Source organism: Ascaphus truei, unplaced genomic scaffold, assembly GCF_040206685.1.
Source record: "Ascaphus truei isolate aAscTru1 unplaced genomic scaffold, aAscTru1.hap1 HAP1_SCAFFOLD_206, whole genome shotgun sequence".
Taxonomy (NCBI): Eukaryota; Metazoa; Chordata; class Amphibia; order Anura; family Ascaphidae; genus Ascaphus; species Ascaphus truei.
This window is the reverse complement of record NW_027454968.1, coordinates 597,261-620,258: the sequence shown is the minus strand read 5'-3', so window position 1 is coordinate 620,258 and position 22,998 is coordinate 597,261. Positions and strand designations below refer to the sequence as shown.

At 45.2% G+C, this 22,998-nt stretch overlaps 1 protein-coding gene across 1 annotated transcript; it reads left to right on the top strand.

The window, feature by feature from the left end:
• The first annotated feature begins 15,452 nt into the window (after positions 1 to 15,452).
• Positions 15,453 to 18,609, top strand: LOC142477236 (uncharacterized). Its single transcript, XM_075582231.1, has 6 exons — positions 15,453 to 15,699; positions 16,631 to 16,770; positions 17,255 to 17,338; positions 17,709 to 17,858; positions 17,945 to 18,028; positions 18,502 to 18,609. Exons 1-6 carry the CDS (start codon positions 15,453 to 15,455, stop codon positions 18,607 to 18,609), a joined length of 813 nt encoding a protein of 270 aa, XP_075438346.1.
• Positions 18,610 to 22,998: the final 4,389 nt, after the last annotated feature.

Below are 22,998 nucleotides of genomic sequence, written 5' to 3'. Positions count from 1 at the left end.
GAATGGAGAGCCCACAGTATATACAGTGCTATACAAAAGATGTATGTGGAGTGGGAGCGGATATAAATGGTGTGGGTGGGTGTGGAAATGTGAGAGTTAGTAGCATAACTAAAAGTGTGTGTGGATACTATGTGGTCCCTATTGGTGTATAGGGATGGAAAAACAAGGAGTATAAGTATGTGTGAGAGACAGCTGTGTGTGCATACATATAGCACAGTATGTACAGACATGGCCTATAACGCTCACACTGATACACATACACACTCTTTCATCACTTGCTTTCAGGAACCTTTTGACACCTCCAGCCATAAAACACATCCAAAATGAGATTTGTTAAATGAGTGTTCTTGTCACCTAAACTCTTAAGTGTTTACTAGGATCTTCATACATGATTATGCAATAGCTATCATGTGTGCAGGATCAACTACCATACATGGGGTTGAGCCATTATTGCTGCAATTATCGTGATTACTATGACTATTAATACTATGTGTCATTCATTCTACCAACCAAGAACATATTTTACCAAATTGTACCAAATTTTAAAACAAAGTCAATAACATAGGTTTGCGGACGAATTTATTGTAATAATTGCAATTAATGAACTGATAATTGGTCTGCCTATAAAGAGGGAGGACATAGAGCATCCGGCAGGAACCTGACGAAGCATCACTGCGAAACGCGTAGTTCCCTTCTGGAGCCTATTGAGTGAGGGACCCAGCCAGCCTGCTGACATCCGGAAAGATTCCTTCTTCCGGTCCCGCCATCGGACGCGGTAGCGGGAGCCCCACTGGAGGGAAGGACTCCACCGGATCGATCGGGCTAACACTGGGCTGTTTTTAAACTTTATGTGAGTGTAATTACTTTTCGTTTCTCTGATGTAATAAACCTTATCTGCTACTTACCCAGACTTGCCCATTTCTTGCAATTTGGGCACCTGGGAGAGAAGCAACTCACATACCGCCTCCATTGAGAGGGAAAGTGAGTAAAAAATTTGACTGATTCGCCGCAGTCTGGCAGTACTCACTGAGGGAGGAACTGCACACAAGGCAGTGTGAGCTGATTGACATCACTCCATTAATCTTTCCTAAACATTAGGCTGCGTAAGTCCATAGAAGCCTATTGATTATATATATAACATTAGCATTCGTTCCCCACCCCCATTCCTTCCCCTTCCCTACAGTCCCAGCACACACTTTACTGGGTGTATTGCATTTTTATCATATACTTTTATATTTATATAGATTTATATAGATTTATATATATTTGATATATTAATACCACCACAATTTTTATTACATAACTTTTATTACATATATTTTAATACCTACAGTAAATGTTTCCACATTTGTTAATCCACTGTTTACACATGTCTGTTTAATACATTGATTCCGTGTATTATATCTTTTCTCTCAATTTCTGAGCAAAATCCCGTGCGCTGACCAATCCACTATCTTCACATAAAACACATCCACACCGGGGGAAGGACCAGCACAGATAACATTCCAATAGACACTGTTTATAGTATAGCTTTTGCTTGCTTCATTCATTGTAACATCGCCGGAAGAAGAGATCAGTGTATCTCGAAAGCTCGCACAAATAAAAGCATTTCGTTAGCCACAGAACGGTATCATCTATTTATTTTTTGATTATTGAAGCTCGGCTAACACGGTACTGATACCTCTACATGTGTAATCTTATACTATATTAGTGAAAGCACTGTATGCCTGCCTGCCTGCCTGCCTGCCAGCCTGCCTGCCTGCCTGCCTGGATGTCCGGTGTCCCTAGGGGAAATCTCATTGGTCCCTTGGGCCGCCCCCGCACACCTCTCATTGGCCTGAGGTGGAGGCACACCTCTCATAGGCCTGAGGCGGAGTGACGGGCGGGCCAAACACACACACACACACCCACACTCACACACTCTCTCTCTCTACCCTCCTTAACGGCTGACACACACACACACTCACACTCACACACTCACTCACACTCTCTCTCTCCACCCTCCTTAACGGCTGACACACACACACACACACACACACACACACACACACACACACACACACACACACACACACACACACACACACACACACACACACACACACACACACACACACACACACACACAAACACACACACACACACACTCTCTCTCTCTCTCTCTTTCCTCCCTCCTTAACGGCTGCCCGGCCTTGACCCCCCCACCTGGCCCGCAACAACGGAACCCCCCCTATCACCACTCCGCGGGACCTCAACATCACCCTCTCCCCCGGTGCTCCCTCTCCCCCGGTGCCCCCCCCCCCCAGAGCACCCTCTCTCCCGGTGCTCACCCGCTCTCCCTCTCCCCCGGTGCTCCCCCCCTCCCCCCCCCCCCCAGAGCACCACCCCCCCTCCCCCCCCCCCCCAGAGCACCCTCTCTCCCAGTGCTCACCCGCTCTCCCGGTGCTCCCTCTCTCCCGGTGCTCACCCGCTCTCCCAGTGCTCACCCTCTCTCCCGGTGCTCACCCCCCCCCCCCAGAGCACGCTGTTGCCGCTCTCACCTTCAGGCCTAGAGGCCGCGCCCCCAGCTCACCATCCCCGCGCGCGCTGCTCCCGCTCTCTCAGTCGGGAGCTGTACGGGCCGCGGCCCACACCCCCTCCTCACCTGAGCGCCTCAGCTCCGCATCGCCGGGGGAAACGGAGACCACCGAGGAGGAGGAGGAGCGCGGCCCGGTGCGAGGTAAGTAACCGCACGGGAAGGGATCTTCACCGCTGTATCAGCATTTATATTTATTCTATTTATGTTTTTAATAAATGTCATTGGTAATATAAAACATTATCTGTGTTTATTCGATGTGCTTTAGATAATCAGAATAACACATAATCCTGTCAGTAAATGAACTTTAAATCACTAAAAGAAAATAAAAAGTCCTGTAAATCCCAGCAATGTGTAAATTGCCATTTTTATAATGGGATTAAATAGATTTGATCTTAGTTCTGTATTGGTTAATTACGGAGGAGATGAGGTATTATTTCCATAATAAGTGACGTGTGTAAAACTCCGATGTGATAATGGAACTTCTAACATACAAACACTAGGGGATATTCTAGTAACTGCGGGTTTGTCCGTGTAAAATCGCACAGTTTGACATGGTCATAAAAAGCGGGTTAACGCTAACCACAAATCCGTATTTGGGTAACAGTGATCATAACATGGTCTCATTTGGAATAAATGATCAAAAAACAGATTACTGGGAGACTTCCGGTGACGTCGAGGAGCATGGTCGGGTAGAAGAGGAGCTCCTCGCAAATAACCCGCCAGAACGAGCGCTTTCCACCAACAAAAATCGCCCCAAAACTCACCTGAATCCCCCCAATAAGAGCAGGCAATGCCTACCAGACCAAAAGGGAACCAGGGCCAGGGGGTAACTAAGTATTTCCCCCCCCCCCGCATCGACTGCTGGAGCCTAACGGAGACTCCCAAGATGGCGCAGAGGAAGCAAAACACGCGCTGCACACAGAGGCAGCAGCCGACCCAGACATGCAAGAATTACAAGAACTCGGCCTAAACAAACAATACTTTGAGTCCCTTTTTTGCAAAATGAGAAGGGAATTTCAAGAGTACCTAAACACAGCATTAGAAGGCCTAAGAACAGACATAAATGGTCTCACAAAGCGCGAAGAGGTCCTGGAGCGCAAAATAGGGGATGTGATCGGATCACAAAACTCAACGGAGGATGAAGTGATCAGACTAGGCAGAGAGGTCAACGAACTAAGGGATGCATTAGAAGACCAAGAAAATAGAGACCGAAGACAAAACTTACGTTTAAGGAATATACCAGAAGCGGTTTCCTCTGACGCCCTCCAGGCCTACCTGTGTAAATTATTCCTGTCCCTGGTCCCGGAGCTGTCTGACCACGATCTCCATATGGATCCTGCACACCGAGCATTGGGCCCCAGATATTCAGACCCTATCCGTCACTGAGACGTAGTGGTTAAACTGCACATGTACTCGGCCAAAGAGAAAATAATGACCGCAAGCAGGAGAGTGGGAGACCTCCAAATAGAAGACCACACGATCCAGATATTCAGCGACCTCTCGAGGGCCACCATTGGGAAAAGGATAGAGATGAAGCCCCTCACCAACATCCTTAAAGAGCGTGGCCTCACCTACCGCTGGGGTTTCCCCCTTCAAATTGATCGTCCTGAGAAATGGCTGCCATCACACCATTTCCAGGCCAGAAGACTCCCCCTCATTTCTGAAAGCGCTGGGGCTGAGCCCCCCGCAGGATCGCAGGCCGACCCTCAACGCTGCAGCAACCCCCAAAGAAGCAGAAGCTCCCCGAGCCTCGGAGCGCCTGGCCAACCAGAGGCTCCCCTGAGCAGTCGCACTAACCTGCTACCAGCCAAGATTCCAGTCTGCACGACACCTCTCTGGAGTGAGCTCCGGGGTCACCCTCGCTGCTCGTCCCCCCAAGATGACTCCCCCCGCAGCATCCAGATGATGTCCTCCGGCCCTGGACGGAAGAACGGCACAACGGAGATCCTGGTTCCTGTCTTTTTCCCTCCGACTGATCCGGCAGCAGAACAACTCCCGAGCGCCCCCAACGAAGAGCCCAAGTCCTGGAAACCTGCTTGAGAAGTTTGTCCATCAGCAAAGAACCCCACAACAATCCCCTCCATCCCCCTCCCTCCAGGCCCACCCGGTTCCCCTCCCCCTACCTCCCCGGTCCGCACCCCCCCTGCACCTCACGCTCCCCTTCCTTTCCCCTCCCCTCTTGCCCATCTGCACAACCCCACTCAGCTAATGGTCCCGCCATCACCCCCCTAACATCTTCCTCCCTGATGGGGGTCCCTCTCTCGCCCAGTCCCAGCATCTCGCGGACCTCTTCTCTTCCGGGAGACCTGCGAGCCCCGTGACAGAAGCGGGCGCGTCAATGCCCAGCACAGGGTTGCCGTCTCATCGGCTGACCCCTTCCCCCCCCCCCCCCCAGAGCCGCCCTCGGTCCGCTTGACGGGGACAGGAACTGGCACCGGGACCCTCGTTGTTGGACTACCCTGCCCAGAAACGCTGAGGGAGGCCTCCTCGTCCGCCCCTCCTCATGGACTCCGAATTTCTGAATCGCCAGATAAGCACTGCCCTTACGCAAGCAGGGAGTGCAAGGTCGTATGAGTTTACTTCTCCAATCCCCTCCTAAGGCAATGTTATATGTCTCCTTGGTGGTCTAGCACGACGTTCCCTGAGCTAATGCCCTAGTAGCACCCACTCCGTTAGCAACACCCCTCCTCTCCCCTCACGAGCCCCCCCTCTCCCCCTCTCCTCCCCCTCTTCCCCCGGCACCCTGCCCCTTACTCCCCCCATCCTCTCCGCCCAATCCTCCCCCCCCTAGCCCCCCCTCCCCCATCTCTTTTTTCTCCCATTTCCCCGCTCCCTCCCCCATGTTCCTCCCCACGTGCCCCCCCTCTCCCCCATCCCTCCACCCTTTCCCCCAACCCCCCTCCTGCCCTCTAGACCCCCAAACTTAGATCTGAGCAATAAGCTAATCCCTCCAATGCCTAGAACGCCACTCGATGATATCTCTCTCAGTGATCATATTGTTAAACCAAGGTCGAGCTGCTAGCCACCTGAGCCACAGAAATGTCTGTCTACCACACAATGTAAATAGAGCTCGGAAATGCTATTATACTGTATTCGAATAATGCACCTAAAATCTCATTGTACTCCCCCCATCCCCTACCCCATCCCCCACCTCCCTCCTCCTCCCTCTCCCCTCCCCCACCTCATCTCCTCCCCCCCCCCACATCTCCCCCCCTCCACTCCCCCCCCATTCCCCTCTCCCCCTTAATAATTAACAAGGATGTACGAACTCAAGGTCTTTACCTCTTGCTCAAGATAAAATCAGAACTGATCACAACAACTGTAGACAAAAGGTTTGAATGCTATGGTAACACTGTACTGAAACAATACAAATAAAGGATCGCAACCCCCCCACACACACCCATGGTCTCCCCCACCTGACCCACCCTCCCCCTCCTCCCCCTCCCCACTCCTCCCCCTCCCCCTTCCTCCTCCCCCCTTCCTCCTCCTCCCCCCAGGGTCTCACACACAGCACAAACTTCTAAATGGCTTATCTGGAAATGTTGTAAAAGTTGTAAAGTTATATAATCTGCGATTCCCCCGAAAGTGGTTTCTGTTCACTTTCTCTTAGAGGGTGTTCAGCCCTCTTTTCTGAGCCAATCCATGTTCTGTGTCCTGGAAGGCTCTCTAGGGGTGTTTAACCCCCCTACCTTTCTCGCCCTCGTGATTAAGGTTATTTCTCTAGGGCTATGTAAAAGCCCAAATGTTTCTCTCTTCCCTAATGTACTACCCCACCTCCCCCGTCCCCCCCAGGACACTGTCCCCTCCCCCCCCTCTGGGTGGGTCTCCACCTCCTCAACAAAAAAAGAAGGTGCGCTGGAATACCCTACGCCCCTACTGCTACATTCCGTGTCCAGGCTCTTGTCATGGGAAATCCAAGAGCATCAGAGCTCTGAAAACCCTGCCCAGTATATAATGTCGTCCATAAAACTAATCTCGCTTAACGTAAAAGGTCTCAACTCAGTTACAAAGAGGAAACTGGTATTGCAGGAACGAAAAAAATCAAAAGGAGACATATTTATTCAAGAAACCCACTTCAACTCCCCCTCACCGCCAAATGCATTCAAAACCCAATTTCTCCAAGCATTTTTTTCATCTTCCCCAAGCAAAAAAAGAGGAGTAGCCATCCTAATAAGGAATAATGTCCCTTTCGCCCTCACCAAGTCCCTCTCTGACCCAGAAGGGCGATTCCTGGTGCTCCAGGGCTCCCTCTCGGGTACACCAGTTACTCTCGTTAACGTTTACGCCCCCAACGAGAACCAAATCCCGTTCATAAAAAAACTACTTGACTCAACAACCCCTCTCATCCCTGTTTATAGGAGGGGACTTTAACATGGTCGCCTCATACAAGCAAGACAAATCTGTGAGCCCAACTACTACTCCCTCCCCAAAAACCCCACCTACACCATACTCTATCCAATCCCAAAAGAAAGCCAAAAAATTTAGGGAAACTATGGAAGAATATTCCCTCATAGACATATGGAGGGCTCAGCACCAAGGCCAAAGAGACTACACTTTTTTCTCCACCCCTCATCAGTCCTATTTGAGGATCGACTATTTTCTAAGCACCCGAAACATCTTGCAGGCATCCTCCCACTCGAATATAGGCCCAATTACATGGTCCGATCCCGCCCCGGTCGAACTCACTCTCTCTCTACCTTTTGTCAAGAATAACCCCTACAAATGGAAGTTGAACGATTCCCTGCTTAATTGCCCCCAAACAGAGACCATAATCAGACAAAAACTCTCAACTTTCTTCCAAATTAATGTGGGCTCTGTTTCAGCTCCAGCCATGCTGTGGGAGGCCCATAAGGCCTCGATTAGAGGAGATCTAATCTCAATCGCCGCCTATAAGAAAAAATAGAAACTCAATGTCACGGTAGCTTATGACAAGATATAATGAACACCAAATATCTGGGTTGAACTGAACGAGGCTTAGATATAATAAAATATAATTTATTCCTTAAATAAGGTGAACACAGCAATATAGTACAATTAACAGACAAGAAGATAACACTTACTTAGGGTTGGGGGATGGAGAAGTATCCAATAGCAATTCTCCAACAATCCAGTGACATTCCAGGTGAAATCAGAAGCACAACTCCAGCACAACTAAAAACTGTAGGGTTTATACAGTTTATATACCTGTGCAACCCTATTCTTAACATTGAACACAGCCTATTGGTGAACAATTATCTAACGTTGAGACACAGACCAACAGACTAACCCATGCCCTCAGGTAACAGAGTTTGTTGATTGACTAATACGTAATCCCTAGACATTGGGTAACAATCAAGGCAGTTAATTTTTGATCACCGTGCTTAGGCCACTCAGCCATCTGCTCTTCATGACCCATTGGCCTAGCAAATGGCGTCTGCATTTTCAGAACATATCCAAAATAAAATACATATACACTTTAATATCTACACATATTAATAAATTCCATTCTGGTGGGCTCAGTGGGTCGACCTTTTTTTAATGCCTACAGTGACTCCACATATTGGCCAAATATGAACTCTCTGCGATCTTCAGAACTGGAGATACAGAAATGCACTTTAAAACATTAAAATACATGCTTATAATGAAACATGGGAACAGGGGAACATACATTTTCAAGGTACAACAAGGTGCAAACCTCATCCCTGGACCGCAGTTCAGTTAACCTCTTGTCTCTCTGGTTAGGTCAGGGGATGGCCATATGGGGTGCAATCCCTTTAATACCGGGCCAACCCCTTTCTCCCTTTACACTCAAGCTTCAAAAAAAGCTCACAGATAAGATCTCCCAATTGGAACACCAGCACAAAACCACAGCATCCAAACAAATACCGAAAAAACACAAACCAGAGCGGCTCTTAAAAACACGCAGCTCGAGGAGGTAGAGAGAGCACTGTGATGGACCAAACAAAACTTCTACGATAGGGGCAACAAGGCGGATAGGCTTCTGGCCGCAAAACTCAGAGGCATTCGAGTTAAATCCCAGATATCCCAATTCCGCACCAAAAATGGACAAGTATTATATATAGAAAACGAGATAGTGCAGGAGTTTGCAGATTTCTACTCTGAACTGTATAACCTCCACCCCCCAGATCAAGACCCGGTAACTCCCTAAATAATCTCTCAATATCTAGAACAGTGTAGCCTCCCCTCCCTCTCTAGCGAGGAATTATAAAACCTAAATAAAGAAATATCCCAGGAAGAATTAGCCAGAGCAGTTGGCTCCCTGAAGCTAGCTAAAACACCCGGCCCAGATGGATTCTCCAACGCTTATTACAAAACATTTATGCCGACTCAATCCCCCTATCTTCTCGATATGTTTAATTCCTTTCTGTTGGGAGAACCAATCCCCCCTACAATTACTGCAGCAAATCTAGCAATCATCCACAAGGAAGGTAGAGACCCGCTCTTGTGCGGTAATTATAGACCAATCTCCCTATTAAATTCCGATCTCAAAATCTACAGCAAGATCTTGGCAAACAGACTCAACCCAATTCTCCCCAGACTCATCAATGTAGACCAAGTTGGTTTTGTGTCAGGTAGACAGGCCTCTGACAACACCCGCAAAATCATTGACCACGTGCATTTCACAGGAATCCAAGCAATGATTCTGAGCCTCGAAGCAGAAAAAGCATTCGACCGAATCAAATGGGCCTTTTTAGACCAAACGATGCTGAGGTTTGGCTTCCATGGCCCCTTCCTAGAGTGGGTTAGAGCCCTCTACCAAAACCCAACAGCGTACGTTAAACTCTCGGGCGGCTACTCCAACCCAATCGCTATCAGAAATGGGACCAGGCAGGGCTGCCCACTCTCCCCACTATTATTCGCCCTTACGATTGAACCCCTAACAACCAAAATAAGAGAGGAAAATAGCATCAAGGGAATTCAAATCGCTGAAAAAGAATACAAAATATCCCTGTTCGCCGATGATGTGATCCTGACCCTCGCTGACCCCCATACCTCCCTACCTAACCTCCAAAGACTATTACACCAATTTGGCACAGTCTCGGACTATAAAGTTAACATGGATAAGTCAGAGGCCCTCAATATATCCCTCCCAGACCCGATGTGGAAATTGCTACAATCTCACAAGAGAATTTTTCAAATCTATGATTAATTTCACAAGAATTTTGGCCATTTTATGCTTAACAAAATATTTTGCAAACAAGCAAAATGATAAAAAAAGAACTAAAACTGTTGCGACAAGATTTTAGAAAGTTTGCGCATCTTTGTGCTTTTTACCAACTGCCACAAAATGTCCTGCTTTTTAGAACAGCACTGCTTGTCACTTACATTTCAAGTGTGATTTTACCACAAAACTGTCTTTTCTATTTGCATACTGTTGATCTTTCCAAATGATTTCACATCTAGTCTTCACATCCTATATCCTCATCACTCGATATTTGGTATCATCTTCTTTTTAACTTTTGATTCATTTTTAGTTTCAAAGCTTCCCTTTTTCAGAGATTACAGAGTTATATAGTTCTTGCTGAAATTTTTTAACTATATGTACAATATATATATTAGGGTTACCTAATACATTTACCTAATACATTTAAACCTTCAAGAATATCTATTCAGGAGTGACATTCAAATCTTTGGGCCGCTTCTCCGACCCAATCACTATCAGAAATTGGACCAAATTGGCTGCCCTCTGTCCCCACTATTATTCGCCCTTACGATTGAACCCCTAGCAACCAAAATACAAGTAGAGTACCACCCACATGAAATATCTTGGAGTGAAAATTGCAAACTCCTTCGAATCCCTGTACCAGTATAACTACCCCCCCTATTCGACCAGATCAAAAAAGACCTGGAAACATGGAAAAAACTCCAAATCTTCTGGTTTGGAAGAATAGTCTCAATCAAAATGAATGTCCTTCCGAGACTACTATACTTTTTTCAAACCCTCCCTATAGCTGTCCCACTAGCACACTGAAAAATATTCAGTCTCTAATGTCCCAGTTTATCTGGAATGATAAAAGACAGAGAGTCCCAAGATCGGTGATGCTTTCCCCAAAAACAAGGGGGGGGGGGGCTGGGAGCCCCCGATGTGGTCAGATATTATCTTGCGGCCCAGTTGAAGCAAGCTGTAGTTTGGAATTACCACCCGGCCTCTGCCTGCTGGCTCGCAATAGAATCACATTATGTGGCACCCCTTCCTCTCCAGGTTATCTTATGGTCCTCAGGAGGAAAAGAGGGGGGACCGCGGAAGCTAGACTTGGGGGCAATAAGATGCACGTGAGACGTTTGGCTCAAAAGCAAGGGGAAGTACGGCCTGTTAGCTTCCCCCTCTCAACTCACTCCTATCTTTGGAAACCCAAACTTCCCGCCTGGGTGCTCTCAAAGACAATTTGACCAATTCCAGGGTCTAGGTATTAGACTGGTGGCCGATCTGCTGAAGAAAGGAGAAATTCTGTCCTTTCAGGAACTCCGAGACAAATTCCAATCCCAAGACCTCCATCTGTTCAAGTTCCTGCAAATTAGGCATTTTCAATTATCTCTCTCCCAACACTTCAAATTCCTCCCTCTAACCAGATTTGAGTCTCTTTGTCTCAAAGGCGCCTACTGAAGAGGCCTGATATCAGAGATTTGCAGGGGGATGGAGTCGGCATCCGACCCCCCGACCCACCACTACATGCAAAAGTGGTCCGAAGACCTTAACATACCAATAGATATGGAAGACTGAGAGGATATTTGGGAGCTGGCCGCAAAAACCTCAATCTGTACAGTAACAAAAGAGAACATCTACAAAATATTATTCCAGTGGTACCTGACCCCGACTAGGCTGAGCCAGATCTTCCCCGGCACCCCTGACCTGTGCTGGAGGGGATGTGGTCAAAAGGGCGACATGGCCCATATTTGGTGGTCATGTCCGGAGATCCCAGAGATTCTGGGGCAGGATCCAGACGCTCCTTTAGAGGGATCTCGGGGATCTTATTCCCCTTGGATCCTTTGATCTTCGTGCTGAGCAAACCCATTAATGATCTCACCTCCTCACTAGCCAGATTGGTCTCCTCCATTCTGACAGTGGCCAGGTGCTCGGTGGCAGCGGCCTGGAAATAGACCAATGCCCCTGCGAGAAGAACGGTAATTAGAAGGATAGACGAAGTAATGTCTATGGAGAAACTTACAGCGATGATCCACAAAAAAATGCCCCAGTTCCTTGATACTTGGGGGTCCATGTATCGGACCACAGGGCCTGGGCCTCCACTAGGCCGAAACTACACAGAAAAAGGCAAGCGCAGAAGTTGGAGACCCCCGAAGACACCCCCTCCTTCCCTCCCCACCTCCTTCCCTCCCCACCTCTGTTCGTCAAAGGCGCCTACTGAAGAGGCATCGGTGACGCGCGGCACACCGAGGGGATGCCACTTGCAAGCCGGGAAATCTCCCGGCTTGCGGAACTGGCCACACTTCAATAAAGTGTGTCGCCAGTGTAGGCGGCTTGAACAATTAAAGTAAATAAGGCACCTGATTAATTTTTTTCTCTCCTCCTTCAGAGCAAAAACTATTTCTCGGCAAAGCCCATAAATCAGACTCAGGATGGAGTTAGCATCACCTCAGGTTATTTTATCTTAAAAACCAGTAAACAATCATTAGACAAGTTACAAATTCATGATATAAATATTTTCCATGAGAAAGAAATATTAAAATATTTCTCCCAAACCCAATTTTCTAATTGTAATTTTAATATAACAGACAAAGAACAATGAACAATTAACATAGGGCGACATGAAAACAAAACTAAGAATAAGATTGAGGAAATCCCACTTTCAGAAGTTTGGTAGATTTAGGAATGATGAAGATGGCAAAGATATGAAAACAAAACAAAACAAAAAGCTTGAGAGAATTTCACACGTTAATCAGATCAGGATTTTCACTTTTTAAACATCCAGAATCCTGTGTTCTGTTATCCAGAATCATGTGTTCTGTTATCTCATGATGGGCTCTTGTTTTCCATCTCAGTGACAATGTCTCACGAGGTTTCATGGAGAGTTTTCCTCTTGCTGAGTCTGAGCTCTTATTCCCAAAACTGCAAATGGCTTCAGCCCCATCAAGAGCGTCTGAACCAGCGGATCCTCCAGAACTTTAATCTAATGGTGAGTTTCTGGGACTATCCCCATCTTCCTCCCTCCTCTACGTGTTATACAGAGAGATGCTACTCTGGGATGTGTTTCAGGGTAAAAGTACTATTATAAGATGCCCATTTATTTCTAATTATTGAAGTAACTAACGGCAATAACTTGTTTTTTAACAAAACTTTTACATTCCAAAAATAATTTATATTTAACAGTCAGAAAGTTTCTTTTAGATCGCACAGATCTGGTGATCCGAAGTGAAAACCCACCTCCATATAACAGAGAGGAACATGTTAGACATTGCAATACAGATGTTTTTTCCACCATAAGATCATACAGAAAAATAGATTAGAATGTGTTTGTTTTTTTACCCCAAAATGCAATGAAGTTTAACATTTTCAAATGTGGGGTCTATTGCTCTTTACCAAACTTAGCACATTTCCTGAACCTCTCAATCACCTCATTAATTACATATTTATCCCCAATTTCGTGTATCTGTTTTTCAGAGTCCAGTTGAGGAGTTTCCTCTCGCCTGTATACTGAACACCACGTTCCCTCCTAATATAGACGCTCTCTACAGCATCTCACAGGTATAATGAGCGCCATCACCTCCTCTGTAGCCTATAAATGACAGGGCACATGTGATACAGTTAGTATGTGCTGCGGGTTTAGCATGTTACACATTCTATCAATGCAGACTGTGCCATGTTCCAGACAAAAAAACACACGTTTATAAGGAGCAGCTGTGTCCTCCTCTCTAACTTCGACCCACACACACACACATACAGACACACACACGCACACGCACACGCACACGCACACAGACACACACTAGAATCTGCACTGAGCTCACAAAGTGATGAACCCAGCACTCAGCTCTCCGAGGCGCTAACACATTGGGCCTTTCAGGTGGGAGCTGCAGCGCTCGCTGTGCGTGAGGTCACCAACCAAACTAACTGGTTCTACATCAAACACCATGAGAGTCTCCGGTGCCGGCAGCAGGCCTGGGAGAGGCTGCAGGCGCTGCTCCATTACCAGGGGAACCAGCTGGCTGAGTGTGTAAGTACAGCATGAAATGTGGGACCCGTACCCCTCTCCTGACTTTATAGGGGGGCTATTAATAAGGACGTCCTATATCTTTCCAGATCCCCGAGGGTGCAGAAAACCATCTCCATAAAGAAGCCGCATCCAAATACTTCCACACGCTGGAGGAGATTGTGCAAGAGCAGGTAACGCGTACACCTGTACAGGGGAGTAACCCCCATCTCTCACGTTAAACATGTCCTCCTCATCACGTGAGCACGTCACATGTTACATGTTCTGCGTGGCGCTGACCACGTACAGAGTTTTATGGTTTAAGATACAACAATGTGAGACCCAGGAGAAGACTCGCACACTGCAGGGATAAAACAATCACTGTGAGAAGGGAATCCCTGCCCCGAAGAGCTTACAATCTAAAACACTGGGAACCTCCAGGCACTAAATCCTCACCCCCTTTACAACTAGCAGCATAACGTGATCAAGATACGTCCCTAATCTCCCAGTTACCCAGTAACTGAGATCAGGGGGTGACACAGGCTGAGTGCCGAGCACAGGATCAGTAGCAGCTGTGTCTCTCCCTCTGCACCTTCCTCACACTCTCACTACTCTGCACTGTACGTTATTTTATTCATGTCTTCTCCACCATTATATTTTGAAGGATAACAACGTGTGCGCTCGGAATATCATCCGGATGGAAGTGGGGAGGAATTTACGACTGGCTGCTCAACTCTCCTCTCGCATGGGAAGGGGGAAAAGAGAAGGATAATTATCTGTAATGAAGACATTTATACCTGCTTATTTACTGTGTGATAATGACCTATATTTATACATTATTTATATCTATTTATATAAATATATTTATATCATTATTTATTAAACAGCTGTATCAGCATTTATATTTATTCTATTTATGTTTTTAATATATGTCATTGGTAATATAAAACATTATCTGTGTTTATTTGATGTGCTTTAGATAACCAGAATAACACATAATCCTATCAGTAAATGAACATTAAACCAACTAAAAATAAAATAAAAATTCCTGTAAATCCCAGCAATGTGTAAATTGCCATTTTTATAATGGGATTAAATAGATTTGATCTCGGTTCTGTTTCGGTTAATTACGGAGGAGATGAGGTATTATTTCCTTAATAAGTGACGTGTGTAAAACTCCGATGTGATAAGGGAACTTCTAACATACAAACACTAGGGGGATATTCTAGTAACTGCGGGTTTTTCCGTGTAAAATCGCACAGTTTGACATGGTCATAAAAAGCGGATTAACACTAACCACAAATCCGTATTCTGTATTGCAAGTCACAGGGTTTAAATGGCTTCTATACAAAGTGACAAACTTCACGGTGTAACAGCTAAAATGCCCAGATTGTACTGGCTTTTGAGACAAAATAACCTGAGGTGATGCTAACTCTATCCCGAGTCTGATTTATGGGATTTGCTGAGAAAAAGGTTTTGCTCTGAAGGTGGAAATAAAAAATTGTGAGTTATTAGAAGCGTTTTTGCATTTTGCAGTTAACGGAGCAATTAGAATTCAGCAAGTTGTCCAAAAATGTGAGTTTGAGCCTTTTTGGCCATTTTACCCGGATTTGCAAAGCCGGAATGAAACCGCTTCTAAAAAAGCATTTTCCGCCCAGTTTGGACATGTGAGAGGGATTACAGAATAGCAAAGCGTGCCAATCCCATCGGAAAGGACTCTTAAAACAATGATAGACACATGTCACAGTTACTTGGATATTGCACGATTACTGGTACGATGGACATCCACCCCCGAGGGAACAGACCTGTATACTGAGAAGTACCAGCGGCAGAAGTTGGGTGGTGGTAACGCCATCAGAATAAAAGCACTGTCAGGACGGAATCACAGCCAATGGTCCATCAAGCCCAGAATCCTGTCTGTAACAGCGTCAGAACTGGGGGATTCTGGGAGAGGAGACAACAGGCACCTGTGGTGTGAGATACCTTCTGTTATCTACTCGCTATCTCCAGCATTAGCAGGTCACAGACTGATCACTGAAGTGGGATTTTTCTCCACCTTCATTTACAGCCATTTATGGACTCACAGTACCTTCATGAAAAATCTAATATTTTTAAAAAAACAATTAATAATACTATTTGTAATGAGAACATCTACTGACAAAAACCTGCCATGGGTGACAGTGCACATGTATAGATCACTGATCAGATCTCATCTAGAGCGCTGTGTTCAGCGCTAGAGCTCACATCTCCAGAAAGACATATACAAACAAATCTAGCAGATGTGTGTGTGTTTTGTATCATAAGAATAAAGATGAAAGGACCTCAAAGTGACAGCCCGAGACACAAGGGAGAGAGGGATATGTGAGAATTTTTTTTAATAAAGTAGTAGAAAAAGTCCTGAAGCCTTCAGCGGTTCCATCATTAGACAAGTTTCAATTTCAGGATATAAATATTTTCCATGAAGAAAGAAATATTAAAATATTTCTCCCAAACCCAATTTTCTAATTGTTATTTTAATATAACAGACCAAGAACTATGAACAATTAACATAGGGCAACATGAAAACAAAACTAAGAATAAGATTGAGGAAATCCCACTTTCAGAAGTTTGGCAGATTTAGGAATGATGAAGATGGCAAAGATATGAAAACGAAACAAAAAAAAAGCTTGAGAAACTTTCACACGTTAATCAGATCAGGATTATCACTTTTCAAACATCCAGAATCCCTCTCAGAATATAAGTATTAACCTGGGAAGATGAAGATCAGTACAGAACAAGGACACAACAGAACCAGCACAAGGTCCAACACACACAGGTAAGAGTCTCCTGTCCAACTCTACAAGAAGACTTCCTTCCCCAGTGTGTGTTCTGTTATCTCATGATGGGCTCTTGTTTTCCATCTCAGTGACAATGTCTCACGAGGTTTCATGGAGAGTTTTCCTCTTGCTGAGTCTGAGCTCTTTCTCCTATTCCCAAAACTGCAAATGGCTTCAGCCCCATCAAGAGCGTCTGAACCAGCGGATCCTCCAGAACTTTAATCTAATGGTGAGTTTCTGGGGCTATTCCCATCTTCCTCCCTCCTCTACGTGTTATACAGAGAGATGTTACTCTGGGATGTGTTTCAGGGTAAAAGTACTATTATAAGAGTCCCATGTATTTCTAATTATTGAAGTAACTAACAGCAATAACTTGTTTTTAACAAAACTTTTATATTCCAAAAATAATTTATATTAAACAGTCAGAAAGTTTCTTTTAGATCGCACAGATCTGGTGATCCGAAGTGAAAACCCACCTCCATATAACAGAGAGGAACATGTTAGACATTGCAATACAGATGTTTTTTTTCCACCATAAGATCACACAGAAAAAAAGATTAGAAATGTGCTTTTAATACCGCAAAATGCAATGAAGTGTAACATATTCAGATTTGGGGTCGATTGCTCTTTACCAAACTTAGCACATTTCCTGAAACTCTCAATCACCTCATTAATTACATATTTATCCCCAATTTCGTGTATCTGTTTTTCAGAGCCCAGTTGAGGAGTTTCCTCTCGCCTGTATACTGAACACCACGTTCCCTCCTAATATAGACGCTCTCTACAGCATCTCACAGGTATAATGAGCGCCATCACCTCCTCTGTAGCCTATAAATGACAGGGCACATGTGATACAGTTAGTATGTGCTGCGTGTTTAGCATGTTACACATTTTATCAGGGCAGACTGTGCCATGTTCCAGGTAAATAACACACGTTTATAAGGAGCAGCTGTGTCCTCCTCTCTACCTTCGACCCACACACACAGACACAGATACACACACACACACACACAGACACACACACACACACACACACACACACACACACACACACACACACACACACACACACACACACACACACACACACTACAATCTGCACTGAGCTCACAAAGTGATGAACCCAGCACTCAGCTCTCCGAGGCGCTAACACATTGGGCCTTTCAGGTGGGAGCTGCAGCGCTCGCTGTGCGTGAGGTCACCAACCAAACTAACTGGTTCTACATCAAACACCATGAGAGTCTCCGGTGCCAGCAGCAGGCCTGGGAGAGGCTGCAGGCGCTGCTCCATTACCAGGGGAACCAGCTGGCTGAGTGTGTAAGTACAGCATGAAGTGTGGGACACGTACCCCTCTCCTGACTTTATAGGGGGGCTATTAAAAAGGATGTCCTATATCTTTCCAGATCCCCGAGGGAGCAGAAAACCATCTCCATAAAGAAGCCGCATCAAAATACTTCCACACACTGGAGGAGATTGTGCAAGAGCAGGTAACGCTCACACCTGTACAGGGGAGTAACCCCCATCTCTCACGTTAAACATGTCCTCCTCATCACGTGAGCACGTCACATGTCACATGTTCTGCGTGGAACTGGCCACGTACAGAGGGTTTTATGGTGTAAGATACAACAATGTGAGACCCAGGAGAAGACTCGCACAATGCAGGGATAAAACAATCACTGGGAGAAGGGAATCCCTGCCTGGAAGAGCTTACAATCTAAAGACACTGGGAACCTCCAGGCACTAAATCCTCACCCCCATTACAACGAGCAGCATAACGTGATCAAGATACGTCTCTAATCTCTGAGTTACCCAGTAACTGAGATCAGGAGGTGACACAGGCTGAGTGCCGAGCACAGGATCAGTAGCAGCTGTGTCTCTCCCTCTGCACCTTCCTCACACTCTCACTACTCTGCACTGTACGTTATTTTAATCATGTCTTCTCCACCATTATATTTTAAAGGATAACAACGTGTGCGCTCGGAATATCATCCGGATTGAAGTGGGGAGGAATTTACGACTGGCTGCTCAACTCTCCTCTCGCATGGGAAAGGGGAAAAGAGAAGGATAATTATCTGTAATGAAGACATTTATACCTGCTTATTTACTGTATGATAATAACCTATATTTATACATTATTTATATCTATTTATATAAATATATTTATATCATTATTTATTAAACAGCTGTATCAGCATTTATATTTATTCTATTTATGTTTTTAATATATGTCATTGGTAATATAAAACCTTATCTGTGTTTATTTGATGTGCTTTAGATAATCAGAATAACACATAATCCTGTCAGTAAATGAACATTAAACCAACTAAAAATAAAATAAAAATTCCTGTAAATCCCAGCAATGTGTAAATTGCCATTTTTATAATGGGATTAAATAGATTTGATCTCGGTTCTGTATTGGTTAATTACGGAGGAGATGAGGTATTATTTCCTTAATAAGTGACGTGTGTAAAACTCCGATGTGATAAGGGAACTTCTAACATACAAACACTAGGGGGATATTCTAGTAACTGCGGGTTTGTCTGTGTAAAATCGCACAGTTTGACATGGTCATAAAAAGCGGATTAACACTACCCACAAATCCGTATTCTGTATTGCAAGTCACAGGGTTTAAACGGCTTCTATACAATGTGACAAACTTCACGGTGTAACAGCTAAAATGCCCAGATTGTACTGGCTTTTGAGACAAAATAACCTGAGGTGATGCTACAGTAACTCTATCCCGATCTGATTTATGGGATCTGCTGAGAAAAAGGTTTTGCTCTGAAGGTGGAAATAAAAAATTGTGAGTTATTAGAAGCGTTTTTGCATTTTGCAGTTAACGGAGCAATTAGAATTCAGCACGTTGTCCAAAAATGTGAGTTTGAGCCTTTTTGGCCATTTTACCCGGATTTGCAAAGCCGGAATAAAACCGCTTCTAAAAAAGCATTTTCCGCCCAGTTTGGACATGTGAGAGGGATTACAGAATAGCAAAGCGTGCCAATCCCATCGGAAAGGGCTCTTAAAACAATGATAGGCACATGTCACAGTTACTTGGATATTGCACGATTACTGGTACGATGGACATCCACCCCCGAGGGAACAGACCTGTATACTGAGAAGTACCAGCGGCAGAAGTTGGGTGGTGGTAACGCCATCAGAATAAAAGCATTGTCAGGACGGAATCACAGCCAATGGTCCATGGAGCCCAGAATCCTGTCTGTAACAGCGTCAGAACTGGGGGATTCTGGGAGAGGAGAGAACAGGAACCTGTGTAGTGAGATACCTTCTGTTATCTACTCGCTATCTCCAGCATTAGCAGGTCACAGACTGATCACTGAAGTGGGATTTTTCTCCTCCTTCATTTACAGCCATTTATGGACTCACAGTACCTTCATGAAAAATATAATATTTAAAAAAAACAATTAATAATACTCTTTGTAATGAGAACATCTACTGACAAAAAGCTGCACAGGGTGAAAGTGCACATGTATAGATCACTGGTCAGATCTCATCTAGAGCGCTGTGTTCAGCTCTGGAGGCCACATCTCCAGAAAGACATACACTGGCGACACACTTTATTCGAGCTCGGCTAGTCCCACGAATTCGGGTATACCCGGGTGTATTGAGGTTTGTGACTGTTTTCTGCCCGAGTGCATTGGGTTATTTTCCAGGCAGGGATTGAAGCATTTTATTCCCGCTGGCTGCAATACTGCACAGTATATATATATATATACTGCATTACAATTCATGAATTTATGCCATCTGGTAGACACGCGAAGCATTGCAGCCTATTAAATCCTAATCATTATCATTTAACAGATCAGCCGCCCATCAGCCAGGCATGAACCCAGGCTGGGAAGGCAAACACAACGGGGCTTGTCAGAGGTGAGGAACGGCGCATTCAAGGTATCTGCCAGGTACATACTGGGTATTTGCTCAAATAAAGTGTGTCGGTGCAGTATACAAACAAATCTAACAGATGTGTGTGTTTTATATCATAAGACTAAAGATGAAAGGACCTCAAAGTGTACAGCCCGAGACACAAGGGAGAGAGGGATATGTGAGAAATAAATGTAATTGTGTAGTAGAAAATGTCCTGAAGCCTTCAGCGGTTCCATCATTAGACAAGTTTCAGTTTCAAGATATAAATATTTTCCATGAAGAAAGAAATATTAAAATATTTCTCCCAAACCCAATTTTATAAATGTTATTTTAATATAACTGACTGTGGCAGGACGGCCTGTAGCCGAGGTCAGGGAACAGTCCACACGTGTAGTTTTAGGACAAATGAAAACTTTCAGTGGCTTTATTTCTCCACAGCATAACATAACATGCGGGTACACTGTCCCTTTAAACAAAACAAATCCTGCTCCACATTGGGAGTGATGAACAAATAGGTGATTGGTGCGCAGCTAATAATTAGTGAAACACAATAGGCAATATGCAGTGCACAGTGATATTATAATCAGAAAAATTCAACCTTGAATGTGGATAAGTCACATATGATGCGTCTGCTGCCCTTCTTGGGGGTGTCCCAGCACCCCTAGAGCTATGGAAGAGACAAAAAAAGAAGGCGCACAACGCACATAGTGAAGTACAATAAAAATAAAAGTTTACTTGTAAAAATATATATATTCTGCGTACATCAATAGAGTAAAATATAGGCAGTTGGTAATTGGGTATACCACACCAGTACACAGCTCCAGACGGCACTCCTCACTAAATTGTAGGGTGCAGGGGATCTCTCCTCATCTGATGTCAAGCTGGTAGTTGTGGAAGCCGTCTCCCTCTCACTCAAGACGGGGCAGGTCTCAGTCTCTGCTGCCGGATAGTCCTGGAGCAACTGTCCTCATCAGCGTGTAGCAGCCTCCGCTCACATCCGCATCCAAGCACGTTAGTCACGTGTCGCTACTCCTCCATGGAGCGCCCGATCGTGATGTCACAGTCTGGTCGCACTATTCTACGAACCGCCTGCAAGGTCTCACTCAGTGCGGTGTAGCTAAGGATACACGCGGCTTCTTGGGAAGATGTAATAGGCACAAAGTTTTTAACATGGTAAATGATGATCTCTCTAAATTGGTGCAAACCTGTGGGCCATTTCGCGCCAAAAATCAGAACCTGATGACGTCATAACAGAGCGACTCAGTGCCGATCTAAGGGCAAAAGGAAGTGCGACTAGTGCGACCAGACTGTGACGTCATGATCGGGCGCTCCATGGAGGAGTAGCGACACGTGACTAACGTGCTTGGATGCGGATGTGAGCGGAGGCTGCTACACGCTGATGAGGACAGTTGCTCCAGGACTATCCGGCAGCAGAGACTGAGACCTGCCCCGTCTTGAGTGAGAGGGAGACGGCTTCCACAACTACCAGCTTGACATCAGATGAGGAGAGATCCCCTGCACCCTACAATTTAGTGAGGAGTGCCGTCTGGAGCTGTGTACTGGTGTGGTATACCCAATTACCAACTGCCTATATTTTACTCTATTGATGTACGCAGAATATATATATTTTTACACGTAAACTTTTATTTTTATTGTACTTCACTATGTGCGTTGTGCGCCTTGTTTTTTTGTCTCTTCCACATTTGGAGAACTGACTAACACTCCAGGCGTATCTAGCAGGCTGGCTGGCTAAACCATTTACCAAACCGTAAGTGTATTTTAAGCAGTCAGGAAAACAAATTAACAAATCTTACTTTGGTTGAAGTAGTTAGTTTGGTGAATTCGTCTGGCTAGCAGCTCACATGGCTGCCTTAGACCACAGCATGCTGCTATCTACTGCCAGTAACAACATCCTCTTATACCTTGCTGGCTATCAGGTGTCAGCTTACATCCTGATTACCTAGCTTCCTCCTGAGTTAACCCTTCTGAGTGCTGGATGAAGCACTCAGACATATGTCTCCCAGGCATAACTGATAGGGGTTGACTTCACCCTGTCACATACCTCCCCTGTTTGTGTGTGGCTAGGGTCCCACACGGCTGAAGCCCGACCCTCCACTCCATCTCTTGACAAAAAATCGGCATTTCCATGGTCCTTTCCAGGTCTATGCTGTATATCAAAAGAGAAGGGTTGGAGGGCCATATACCACCTGGTCAACCTTGAGTTTGTGTCCTTCATGGTGTTTAACCATTTCAAGGGCGCATGGTCAGTGACCAGGGTGATGTGTACTCTGGCGACATAATGTCTCAAGGCCTCAATTGCCCATTTTACAGTAAACAACAAAACAGGTAGCGCTAACCGCAATGTGTGTGGTGTAGTAACTATTACCTTATATATTAAATAAAACTATACATAAGGGGCTGCCTAGGACACAAAGCCTGACCCCCTGGTCAGGAAAACAGTATGGACAGGGAATAGTTTTTTAATTGCTTAAATCTATATGTCCATGCAAATTGTGCATTATATTAAATATTAATTGTTATTAAATGATTTTATTGTCCTAAAAATACCATTTCA